The following is a 12,896-nucleotide window of genomic DNA, read 5'->3' on the forward strand; positions in this document are numbered from 1 at the left end:
TTAAAACCAGCGAAGACAAAGCTTCACAAACAGATAGCAGCTATGTTCAATATATTAAAGTCAGTGAGGACGACATCCGTGCCGTTATGATAAATGTTGACGATGCACACTTTTTCAATTCACATCCTCGTGATCCGCGGAACAAAAGCTTTGCTGCTTTAATAGCGTTTGAAATGGAGAAGGTACCACCAGAGGATCGCTCCTTAGTTTACGTAAAAATAATTGACTTCATTCGTAAAGTTAGAGGAGAACGCAGTATAAATTCAAGTTGTCCGTCGCCAGAATACTGAAAAAAGTGCTGAAATATTAAATTTTCGTCAAAATTATGTGAAAGTGACATTCAGTTGATTTCAAATATTAAATAATAATACTGAATTACTAAGTGTTTTTATTTGATTATTACAATATGATTATTTAAATGAGCACATTTCTTAGGTAAAAATATACGATATTACCCCATCACTAGCTGACATCTAAAGTGGTCATTGGCGCCGTAACAAGTGACAAAATCGTAAGAATTCAATACTAACTTTAAACTCATTTTTCACATTTACTGACTAAATTTATTACACAAATTTTAATTTATAATGTATTTTAACATTATTAAGAATGTTTAAAACGCAATTAACAGTCTCTAGGGCGTATTGTTGAAAAAGCAGCAAAATTTAGACAACTTTAGTTGCCAATGGCGTCTTAGTTACGGGACCGTTTTGCAACTATAGTTGTCAATGGCGTTCAAAAGGTTAAAAGCTGGATATATCCTATTAATGTAAGTACTTTAAGAAAGAAGAAAAAGGTCACTTTTGTTGAAAAATAATGTGAACATTTCACTATTAAATGAATTTGTTTTTTTAGATCAACCTCATGGATAGTATTTGCCATGCTTGTTGGCAACTTGCAAATGAAGCAGCACGGCAAGGTTCTGAGTCACCAGAGACTGCATCCCAACCGTTGGAGACAGATGACCCTCCTGACTCACATGAACTACAGGAAGATAATATTGAGGAGGCATGCCATCATAGGATATTGTTGCAACTGTATTGTGGGTTTGAGGACAGTAGGGTGTTGCTCACATGTGATGAGTATCGTATGGTATTTAGCCTATGCTCGTCACTTAGACAATATATCACCACCTGCACAAGTGTTAGATGGAATTCTTGTAAGAATAAACATTGAATAAAGCAGTATATTGATTTTAACTTTTGTTTTTATTTATTAAACTTCTTGATAGCATTATTATGTTGACTTGAATAAAAGTTCCCCATTAAAGCCTTGTCTATTTTATGAATGTGTATAAATAGTAATCTTTAGAAAAATAAAGACAAAAGAATNTAGATGACCCTCCTGACTCACATGAACTACAGGAAGATAATCATGAGGAGGCGTGCCATCATAGGATATTGTTGCAACTGTATTGTGGGTTTGAGGACAGTAGGGTGTTGCTCACATGTGATGAGTATCGTATGGTATTTAGCCTATGCCCGTCACTTAGACAATATATCACCACCTGCACAAGTGTTAGATGGAATTCTTGTAAGAATAAACATTGAATAAAGCAGTATATTGATTTTAACTTTTGTTTTTATTTATTAAACTTCTTGATAGCATTATTATGTTGACTTGAATAAAAGTTCCCCATTAAAGCCTTGTCTATTTTATGAATGTGTATAAATAGTAATCTTTAGAAAAATAAAGATAAAAGAATATCTCTTGTTTAGGCGAGCACTCGCGATGCGTATTATCTAATGAGCATCAATCCAACAGAAAGTAACTGCCTTTAAAATCATCCTGAATAAAAGATAAAACGATAATATTATTTTGATCACTTCGTTGTTTTCTGTTGTTTTATACATTATTATTTTTTTCTGTCAGTATCAGTCAGATTAAACATGTCAAAAAATGACAATTGACATTTAAAACGTTTTGTTCTCCATGTTCAAGCGTTCTGTTAACCTTCAAAGCGTTTTGTTAACCTTGTTCCGTATTATCATAACATTGAATTTATCTTTTTATTCTGAAGTTGTAGAAATATGGTATGATTACATTTTTTGTTGTATAAATCAAGACAAAGAAATTGGTAATATTTTCTTTGTTGTACACTCCGTCTAAAGACGGTACCAACACTACATAGGTTTCTGCCAATGTTCTTTTCACGAACTTGCTCCTATTACCGCTACAAAAGTTGTTTAGCATATTATCACGTACTTATAGTAAAATGTCCTTTGCACGAATAAAAACTAGGTCAAGATTTTGTAGGAGTTAATACTGTAAGTCTATGCCATTCGTATGCAACAATCTTACAAGCAAATCTAGTCGCCTAACCCAAACACCGCATTGTATACGCTCCTATTGATATTTCCTACTGCTAAGGTAGGAAAGACATTTGTAATGTTTCAGTTTTTATCATTTATCTCGTTTACAAGATAGTCTGATTATTTAACTCATTCCCGTAAATTGAATAAGTGCTGAAAATGAAAATATTTTACGTAATACCGACGGAGTCAAGGCGACCAAGCAGTCTCTAATTAATAATTACCTGTGTAGGCGACTGGAGCGAATAAAATCGATATCCAACTTCGCTAAAGATAGACTGCTGATGTTTCTAGAATCTCAGACGGGTCCATTCAAGTGCAGTACCCTTCAGCAACACTGAGCAATATCGGATTTTTCTTTATTTTATGAAAGCATCGTGAGTTTATACGAGCGGGATTTTATACGTGAGAATTTATTCTTGCGTAGTTCTCTCTTAAACGATATTGTAAATTATATTCAAACAGCCAGGAAACCGTATTTCGTATTATAATTTGACTTAGTTTTTCCTCTATATTGAATTTACAAGACCTAGTTATTGGATGTGGTATTGTTATTCAAATGATTGATGCAAAAACGATAGCATAACTTACACGGCAACTGAACGACATTGTTATATTGATTGAAATGCTTTTATACGACCTTAGTGTTGGAATAGGTAAAGAATGTAGTTAAATAAGTTTATCACTTAGGGATTTCATATACATGATATGAAATACTTCACAATGATATAAGTTCAATATGATAATATTGAGACTTATATCCATTTCCATAAATCACATAATCTTTCCCAAATTGCGATGACTTACAAGCGCCTTCGGAGTACGAATCGGTTCATAATAATAATCTTGCGAGCAAAAAAGAAGCCCACACAAGATCTTATAATTGAAAATGTTTCAATATCATTTGAATAATCTATTTATAAGATCTCGCAAAAAGACTTGGAATATTTTTGTGAAAAGAATCAACTGGGCCAATTTCTTTATCAGTGAGCGTAATAAGAATTTGCTACAAAAGATTTACCTTACTTCAATTACATCTATTTTTGGGATGTCTAGACGATATTTTGTGTTTTATCAAACACCTACCCTTATGGGTGTGTTACAAGCGTTCCAAATGATATTAAAATACTCGAAACTTAAGCTATTTAAATATGCGTGCGTGCGCGCTAATACATATTCAAATGTGTCGTGTAATTTAACATGTGGTGGAAGAATTTATTTTGGCAATCTTTCAGGTTCTAAGCAAACATTTTGAAATCACCTACTTATTAAAGCATGAGGTTGGCATTTTAGCTTAACTGCAGTAAAATCCAACATTGATTACCTTGTTTTGGAATTCATTCGGGGTAGTGTTTTTTTTTATTATGTACTTACCACAGTACAGACTACCTAAACACTGTGTATCTTCTAGTTATAAGATGCTATTTCTCAACGAAAAGTTTATACTGATAATGTGGACGACTTTAAAGGCAATGCTTAGGGCTCATGCACAACTTCTTGAGGCGCGTCGATGTACTGTGTATAGTATACGATATTATCGCAAATGTCTAATACTAGTATCTAATATAAAAATAAATAGTATTTAACAGTGCAGCATAATCGCGGTCATAACAATCGGCGTTAAGCCACTTTTTAGAAGAATGCAGCAACCACACCGCACACTTAAAAACGCGGCGATTGAGTCGCTTTTCGGAAGCTCGACGCAACGAACGCGCGATTTCGACACCCAAATCGCGATGTTGTATTCACATAGTCGCGAACCCCAATCGCTGATGCTAGACAAACAAATGAAGGAGGAATTTATCAAGTTAAATCAACTCACCAACAACTCTTTGCCGCTGTCGAAGTCTGAGCGGAGTTGGGTGCCGAGGTCGCCGTCGGGGATCTTGAGGTCCTCGCGCAGGTCGCCGTTGTCAGCCATCAGGGTCAGGTAGCCGTCGTCGGATATGTCGGTCAACTGGTAGTCCTCGCGCTTCACGTGGGGCACGTCCATGTTGTGGGTGGATGGGCAGATATCTTCGTACCTGGGTTGAAAAAATTAAATGAAAATGAAATGCGTGTCACCGAAACGGTATCCAATCAGCATTATGTCGGGGTGTCGTAAGAGGCACTGTTGTGACACTTGTGACGCAGCAATACTACAGTAATTACGGCTGCAGTAAAAGTAACAATAGTTATTATCGCCCGTATTCACAAACATTACTATGAGGTCTCACAGCGCGTGGACGCACAGAGCTCTATTCAACGCTGTGCGTTCGATTTGCTGCTTCACTTAAGCAAGCATCGTTTGTGAATACGCGTGTATAATTTCCTTTTGCTTATGCATTTGACTGTGTTGGACAAGGTGGAAGGGACCCACAGTCCGTCACTTAGACGTTGCTGTGATTAGCCGGGCTAGGATGTACACCGCGATAAAATCTTATCGATTATTTTAGGTGACAAATGTATGGGCTTATCGCGTAAAATCGATAAAATTCCGCGATATAGCTTATCGTGGCGCGCATCCTAGGCCTACAGGTAACCATTATCACTGGGCTCTCTTACAAACGCCCAAAGGAAAGCCAAATATCGGGAGAAATGGAGACAGATAGTCCTATCTTTAAAATTTTTAATTGAATGATCAAACGAACTTACCAAGTGAAGTTCGATCTAAATTATCCTGTTTTCGCCGAAGAGATTTAAGTTCCCTCCCAACCCGAAGGTTTCTATATCTTCTTACCTGGAGGTAAACGTCAATGTCATCTCTTCTCTAAATATAATGAGACCGCTCGGACACCGAGCCCACAGCGTGGTAGGGGTGGGGTTGCCCGCTCTTTTGTTTTTTAATACTACTACGCTGAATATTGTGTGCGGATTGGGTTGTCGTACAGGGGTACTACAAAAAAATGGCTACTGGTTAACATCGCGCGTTAACTTGGAGCTAAAAATGGGTCAAAGTTACGCGTCGTGTCACAACGCTTATAATAAAAATGTACGAGCACTTGCACAAAATAGTTGTTACAACCAACCTTGTGTTGGGTCTAATTCTCGTCACTACACTGCACAACTTAAAATAATTACGTTTTTTGTCGGTAAAAACGTCCTGGTGACGTCACTTAAGCATTTTTCTTATACTGCGTGCGGTCGTTGCGCGTGCGCACAAAGGAATGAGACCGCTCGGACACCGAGCCCACAGCGTGGTAGGGGTGGGGTTGCCCGCTCTTTTGTTTTTTACTACTACTGCGCTGAATATTGTGTGCGGATTGGCTTGTCGTACAGGGGTACTACATGGTTAAATAAATCTCGGAGGCGAAAGCAGGATAATTAAAGACATGGTTGTGACAAAATTAAGTAGCAATTACTTCGTTAAAGATTATGTACACCATCCATTGTACTCCAGTTTTTAATTAAGTCAGTAAATTGACATTTGAACCTGTGATAACAATGATATAATTAGGGTTCACTGAAATTACATTGTAACTTGTTAGGCCAGTGGTGCTTAAGTAATTATACAGCCTTGATGTTTTATTGATGAAAAAATGGTACTACATACATCGAAATATGACAGATTAGACAAAGAACTTGTTTCCTATATAAAATACATGGGAGGCAAATTGCCACTTTGCCAAATGGTTCAGCCATGCAGTTTACTGTTTAAAAACTGAAGTAGTGAGTTTATTTCCCGAGACAGAAATTCGCAATTTAGTGCCAAAAAGGGAAAGACTACAAGAATATTGCATTACATTTGACAGAAAGAAATTGAAGTCACGTGAAAGATAAATTGGAATACTCTTAATTTACTAGTTATTTTTATAGCTTGTGCCCCTGGACGGTGATCCCATAGTAGTTGTAAAATGAGACGCATAGTCGGGCCTGGTCTACAATGTTCGAGTACCCTCAGCACGAAGACAGTACAAAACTGCATTCGCGACTCTATGGGCTCGCAATACAAACTAAAATTTTATTGATTCTGATGGTTATGCAGTTTGAGATAGTACCTATTTAAGAAAGTATGATTCACGCCATTCACTAACATTACTATGAGGTCTCACGCGCGTGGACGCACAGGGTGACACACGAACCAATCACAGAGCTTTATTAAACGCTGTGCATTCGATTTGCTGCTTCACTTAAGCAAGCATCGTTTGTGAATACGGGCGTCAGTGTTTAAAATATGTACAAAATGCTTGTCTTTATCAGCTTAAGGTGTAATTGCTTCAAAGAAAATATAAGGCGTCAAGTTCTATGAACATGAGTCATGCCTCAGTACACTCGATTACACTCTACATGTTCTGTTATTCATGAGCTGTTGTTTTACATTGTAATGATACAAAGTGATAATTTTATCTATATTGTAAGATAAATTCGGAAAACCAAACTAATAAGAGATTATCTTACTAAATAAGGAATTTGGCAAGCATTGTCTTGACAAATTCATTGGGTCAATATCAAAAACAACTTTTATGCTTTTCTGGACAACATTGGTGTAAAACAAAATTCTTGATGTTTTACATCTTGCAGTAATAGACTGTAGTCATGAATGTTAGTAAATATAGTACAATGTAGGTAATGACACTTTGTTCTGAAAACAATATCGCACATCCTTAAGCATTTTCCAAATATGGACAGTCAAGTACTTCTAATTCCCCAAGTTTTATGGTGAGTTCGTTCATTAATTTCAGCCAAATGATGTCCACTGCTGGACAAAGGCATCCTCCAAGGTTTTCCACAATGAACGGTCCTGCGCTGCCCTCAGTTATGGTGGTGGTAGGTAGGTTTATGGTGAGTAAATCAATGTATCATACTTTCTTCTACTCAAACAGTGCACAACCATAATAATAAAAATCTTAACCCTTTACCTACGGGCCCTTGGAAACCAGTTGCCTCTCAATACGGGGTATTTTAACCTGTCAAATTGTTTGCTCCACTTTACATCAAGATATTTTGAAAAGTATGAGACTTACGGTAGTGAAACTTGGAATATTATATTCTGCAACTAATGTAGTTTCATAATTTACAAGCGCATTTTACACTTAATTTGCAATTTTATTGATTTTTTGTCGTAAACTGTGATTTAGTATTAGCTTTGCCAAAACAACAATAGATGCCACCTGTATTGAGAAGTGACTTTTGACTTGGTAACAATAGGTGCCTCCCGTAGGTAAGAGGTTAAAAAAACATGCAGCAACTCACTTCTTCCCATTGAAAATGTCAATGCCCACCAAGTGGACCTTGGCGTGACCGTGTTTCCCGGTCTTACTGGTCGACATCTCCACGATTTTGCAGGGGCGCCCCTTCAGCATGACGAAACCGTTCTTGCGCAGAGCCGAACACTGCATCGGGAACGTCGCAGACGCCCCGGAGTCTCCGGTCTCGAAGTGAGTGTCCTCGATGTCGCCCATTTTGATGTTAAGTCAACTACGGTCCGGAGTGATCTGCGATTGAAAACAATATTTGATCAAATCTATACTAACTAATATTATAAAGCTGAAGAGTTTGTTTGTTTAGTTGAACGCGCTAATCTCCAGAACTACTGATTTGAAAAATTCTTTCAGTGTTAGATAGCCCATTTATCGAGGAAGGCTATAGGCTATACAACATCACGCTACGATCAATAGGAGCAGAGCAACAATGAAAAATGTTACGAAAACGGGTTTTCACGCGTACGAAGTCGCGGGCACAGCTAGTATAATGATATGACGAGGTGGAGAGTGAGTGCCCGAGCAACTGCACGCAGGAGGATTTAATGAATGCTGCTGACAATGTCACTCTTGTAGCGGAGTTCTGGGCTGAAAATTTGTAGGTTTGTTGTCGACACGATAAAAAGAAGAAGATGATATGACGTACTAAAATACAAAGATATCATCAAGTTGCAAATGAAAATAATTTCATCGCTGATAAACTTTGACCTGTGGAATCAAATCAGTAGCTAATGTGTGTGAATATGCTTAACAATGCCTAAAGTGTCAAGGTAACCCTAATCAAAACTATACTTAGCTAGAATACTTATGAAAAACACCAAAATCACCGATTGTAACAAACCTCTGTAATAAAAACACTGAAAAAACTAATTCCACTAACCTAATCTTCAAAAACTTAAAACCATACTCCTTGACATTCAAACCATTGAAAAGAATAATGACATCTCTAACCAAAGAAACCTTGGCCATAACAGTAACCGAAGCTAAGTCATGATTCACACTCAAGTGAGAAAAAAATTGGCAATCAGGCTGTTGACCCCAGGTCAATGAACCCCAAAAGTAGGCTTATGAAAGTGATTCTAAATAAAATTGCTAGAAGTAGCGAATTGTTGAAATACAGCAAGTTTATCGATTGCTTTGTAAAAATTTAAACATTTGTTTAGTCTATTGAATATTAAATGAGATCAGTACAAATACCACACACCTAAGATACGATCATACACATAAATATTTATTCAAGCAGTAATCGTGCACAATTCAGATCGTTACTGAATAAGCTATACCCCTGGACGGTGATCCCATAGTACAGTTGTAAAATGAGACGCATAGTCGGGCCTGGTCTACAATGTTCGAGTACCCTCAGCACGAAGACAGTACAAAACCGTATTCGCGACTCTATGGGCTCGAGAACTAATATAATAGGCAGTTAGCTTCTGTCAGCATCTAAACCAAATCTTGTTACAAACTAAAAAAAAATTTATTTGTCAAAAGCATACAAGACATCAAGTTTCAAATCCTAGCACATCTCTTCAGTTCTGTAGCAAAATAGATCCTGAAGTTTATGGGTGACGACATAGCAAACTTCAGAGTTACTTTTGCATTTACATATTAATATAATTCTATAGGAAGTGTTTAAGTATAGGTTAAACTAAGTTATGAAGACTGAAAAGCAAAAAATATAGGTAAGTGTTAAATAAAATTAGTTCTTGACATACTGCTAAGGCTTGGAAGTAGATACATTACTTACTATAGAAATGACAATAAAATAACACAAACTAACATAATACAAAAACATAAGGATACTAAATGTTCACTTTGAAGGTGTACCTATTTGGCCTTCATTATAAAAATAATGTAGGAGTGCATAAACATGAAAATATTATGCTGTAAAAAGAATACATAATTTGGATGAAAGAAGTAATTAATTACTGAAGAAAAAGAACAGTATAGCTCAGTGAAGTCAGCTTGACATCAATAATTCATGTGATAATGAATGGTATCATCAAGTATTGTGATAGTAGAAATCTATCATTCACAAAGTGCTTGGGTCAGCCAAATTGACATACTGAACATATGTTATAGATTTAGCACGATATTCAATTGAATCATTGCACGGTAATTGAGGCCTTGTCACTCCCACAGTGATAAGGTAATAAAGAAATCGAGTGAAAACACCACGTGTCCGTGTGCCAAATAATTCGGCATGACAATAAAATCGTGTTACACTTTTTATCGAAAAGAGAACAGCCACAAAAGTACCAAAAAGTAATAAAATACCTGATGTACGTACGACACCACTTACAGTGCAGACAGGAGCGGGAGTAATGATTAGTAGTTGCTGTACATGCTATATATTTCAGGGATTGCACTGCCAATATTGCCATAACTAACCCCACCTATCGACAGGACAGCACATACATCCTCCTTTGTATCGCTTTGCTAAATACGAATAGATGAAAGTATCAATACTGTAGAAATTACTTGTAACAATCAAGAAACACGTATGATATCAAGCCTGAGACCGACGTGGTGGTGACCTCTCTCTGTGGTACACGAACATGTGGCTACAGAGGGACATCTTGTCCGTGTCTTCAGATTACGAAAATAATAAACCACAAACCAATTTACGTAGCTACACTCCTGGTAAAACCACTCCAAAATTGCAAATAATTTACACAAACTTGATCCTCAGTCAGAATCGGAAGAGATAACGAAAGAAAAATAGCAATTTGACAAACGTGCCGGTGCCGCGGAACTATTTCATTTCCAATATTTATTACACATAATCCACATGGCCGTGCAGCAGTATTTTCACAAAAACTTATTCACCATATAAAATACTTACGAAAACGATATTCACAACAATTTTTAATAGAATCACGATAAAACTAAGATATTTATCGACACTCACATGTGACCGACGGGTTCTTCAACCGAAAGGTCAATTTGCGCCTGCGTAGCACCTATAACACTCACTTCCTGTAGCGGGGTTCGCAAAATGGTTGAAATGCCGCCGATTGTTGGCGGTAAATACAAAATAATTCCTTATATTCTAAAATCAAAGCCTTTTCTTTCCTAAGCACTAATCAAAAATACAAATATTTTTTTAAATGCATTTTTGTTTATCATCAAACTATAAATAACTAAATTACAATATAAAAGTACTAAAATTATCCCGAAGTCTAGAACTGCTTTACCGACATATAGTAATTTTAGCAAGAAATCCGCTAGATGGCTCTGTAGTTCAGACGCTCCCACAGACAAAAAAACAACGCGAAAAATTATTGAATCATGGTCGGTCTTCTTGTTGTCGATAATTTAATTTCGTTCAGAAATTTAAAAATAATGCTTTAATATTAAATGTGTTAGGATTAATTTATTTACTACGAAAAATACCTTAATTACTAAGATACAAAAATCCTGTACAAAAGAATATTATTTTGTTTGATAAACTTTGGATTTTTTTTACAGTTGCCGCTAGATGGCGTTAGGTGTAAAAAATTGTAAAATAGTATTTCTTTTATTGCGATCTTCATTGAGCAAGTAAATGAATGGATATTTTGAAAATATTTAATTATCTCGTGCTTGATACACGGTTTATAAAGCAGCATTTTTTTATACTATTGTCTGGAGTCAACTTTCTTGAAAAGTATACAATGCTACTTACCTACCTACAGTGGGTACCTACTATAAAATTAAAATCCTTTTCTCGGGCAACTTTGCGATTTTTATGATTTTTTTCCCGCGGCTTTACCCGCGTCGAATTTTCTCTGTCGCAAAAAAAACTTTAACGCGCGTGTTTTTGTTTTAAAAACCCAGAATAAAACCTATCCAATGTCCTTTCCGGGGACTCAAACCACACTCAAACTAAGTAAGTATCTCTGTTACATCAAAATCGGTTCAGTGGTCGTGGTTCCATAGAAACAAATGACTCTATTTTTCTAGATGAATCATCAGGCTTGATTCAAACTGACTGTTGTTCCAGATGAGCGAAATTTTCACTGGACTCGCAACAAAATTACATAAAGAAAATAGGATGAGTTTGAACGACGGATCAATTTCCCTCCTGAGCAACCTCAGACAGACCTCAGTTTTTACAACCATTACTTAGTTTTTTGTGTTTTGATTGTTTCTTTTGATTATTTCTAGGGAATACAGCTCTGTGGGCTGTGTGAGTTTACATCAAACGTATGAAAATTTTAGTTTTTGAACGTTTCCCGCTAGGGGCGCTGTACAATCTTTTAATGCGCTCACTGGTGAGCGCGTTAGCGTTAGCGTTTGATGTAAACTCACACTACTAGGCCCTCTGATACCAGCGCTCCCAGTTTTCATCAGCTTGGAAAAATCAGTTCATTCGTTTAAGACAAAGGTCTCCCCCATGGTTTTCCACATTGAATGGTCCTGTGCTTCCCGCATCCAGGTTCTTCCCGCGACCTTTACCAGATCGACGGTCCACCTTATATGAGGCCTACCTACGCTACGTCTTCCAGCCCGTGGTCGCCACTCGAGAACTTTTCTGCCCCAACTGGAAAAATCTGTATTTATGTAAGTAACTATAATAAAAGTCTACTTCGTAGTATTGCATACCTACAAGTAAGTAAGTAGGAGTGCTTTTCAGGTCCAAGTCACGAAAATTGGTAGGTACCAGTAGATTGATATCTAGATCTACATTAATTTCATCACCGACATTATGTCAGCGATGCAGTTTTAAGTAGTGATGTACCTACAAGGCTCGAGGCTTACGAGTTCTTTTGCCGAGAGCTCAGAGTCGTTTACAGGGCTCGCCTCGTTTGTATGAAGCTCGACGACTCGGAAGTCTTTTTTAGAGTTCCAGCCTTTTCGGGGCTCGCCTCGTTTGTATGAAGCTTGGAGTCTTTGGCAGAGCTCGAGCCTTTTCGAAAGCTAGAGCCTTTTTGAAAGCCCATTTAACTTTTGTGCTAGGATCGTTCTATTGAATAAAACTGCAGGAATTCTGATACCTACAATAAAATACATACATATTTGAAAACCGTCTTTCATAAAAGGACACAAATCAAACAACTACATACATACAAATATAAACTTGAACTTTTATTGAAGGCTTGCGTTTATTTTAAGACTCGAACTCTTTTCATGACTCGAGCTTTTTCGAAGGTTCGAGCTCTTTTGAAGGTTAGAGCTCTTTTGAAGGTTCGATCTCTTTTGAAGTTTAGAGCTCTTTTGAAGGCTCGAGCTCTTTTAAAGCCCCGAGGCATGGCTCAGAGAGCTCGCAGCTCGGCTAAGCCCGGGGCACCGAGCCTACCGAGCTCACTGAGCCTTGCCATTCCACCTCGAGGCTTCAAAAATAGGACTCGAAGCCTCGAGTCTTGTACATCACTAGTTTTAAGATATTAAATATTTTCAAATTGCTAAAGTGATTAGGTCA

The 12,896-nt window shown here is 37.1% G+C and overlaps 2 protein-coding genes across 2 annotated transcripts; one reads left to right on the forward strand and one right to left on the reverse strand.

The window, feature by feature from the left end:
- The first annotated feature begins 6 nt into the window (after positions 1-6).
- On the forward strand, positions 7-2,653 carry LOC114366737 (uncharacterized). Its single transcript, XM_028323699.1, has 4 exons — positions 7-769; positions 856-977; positions 1,345-1,483; positions 2,545-2,653. The coding sequence occupies exons 1-4, from the start codon at positions 729-731 to the stop codon at positions 2,651-2,653; spliced, it is 411 nt and encodes a 136-aa protein (XP_028179500.1). The 5' UTR covers positions 7-728.
- A 1,472-nt stretch (positions 2,654-4,125) lies between these two features.
- Positions 4,126-10,441, reverse strand: eEF5 (eukaryotic translation elongation factor 5). The gene is made up of 3 exons (XM_028323679.1): positions 10,338-10,441; positions 7,485-7,726; positions 4,126-4,336 (listed from the first exon to the last, which is right to left on the reverse strand). Exons 2-3 carry the CDS (start codon positions 7,691-7,693, stop codon positions 4,126-4,128), a joined length of 420 nt encoding a protein of 139 aa, XP_028179480.1. The 5' UTR covers positions 7,694-7,726; positions 10,338-10,441.
- Between the last annotated feature and the right edge of the window lie 2,455 nt (positions 10,442-12,896).

The sequence above is a fragment of the Ostrinia furnacalis genome, unplaced genomic scaffold (genome assembly GCF_004193835.3).
Source record: "Ostrinia furnacalis isolate ACB-3 unplaced genomic scaffold, ASM419383v2 OfSCF0677, whole genome shotgun sequence".
NCBI lineage: Eukaryota > Metazoa > Arthropoda > Insecta > Lepidoptera > Crambidae > Ostrinia > Ostrinia furnacalis.

Excerpts from the sequence above, each read along its gene's own strand:
- LOC114366737 (XM_028323699.1), top strand. The coding sequence starts at position 729 with ATGGCGTTCAAAAGGTTAAAAGCTGGATATATCCTATTAAT. Across the intron at positions 770-855 it reads GCTGGATATATCCTATTAAT|ATCAACCTCATGGATAGTAT; the intron begins GTAAGTACTTTA and ends TTGTTTTTTTAG. Across the intron at positions 978-1,344 it reads ACAGATGACCCTCCTGACTC|CTGACTCACATGAACTACAG; the intron begins ACATGAACTACA and ends TAGATGACCCTC.
- eEF5 (XM_028323679.1), bottom strand. The coding sequence starts at position 7,693 with ATGGGCGACATCGAGGACACTCACTTCGAGACCGGAGACTCCGGGGCG. Across the intron at positions 4,337-7,484 it reads GACATTTTCAATGGGAAGAA|GTACGAAGATATCTGCCCAT; the intron begins GTGAGTTGCTGC and ends TTTTCAACCCAG.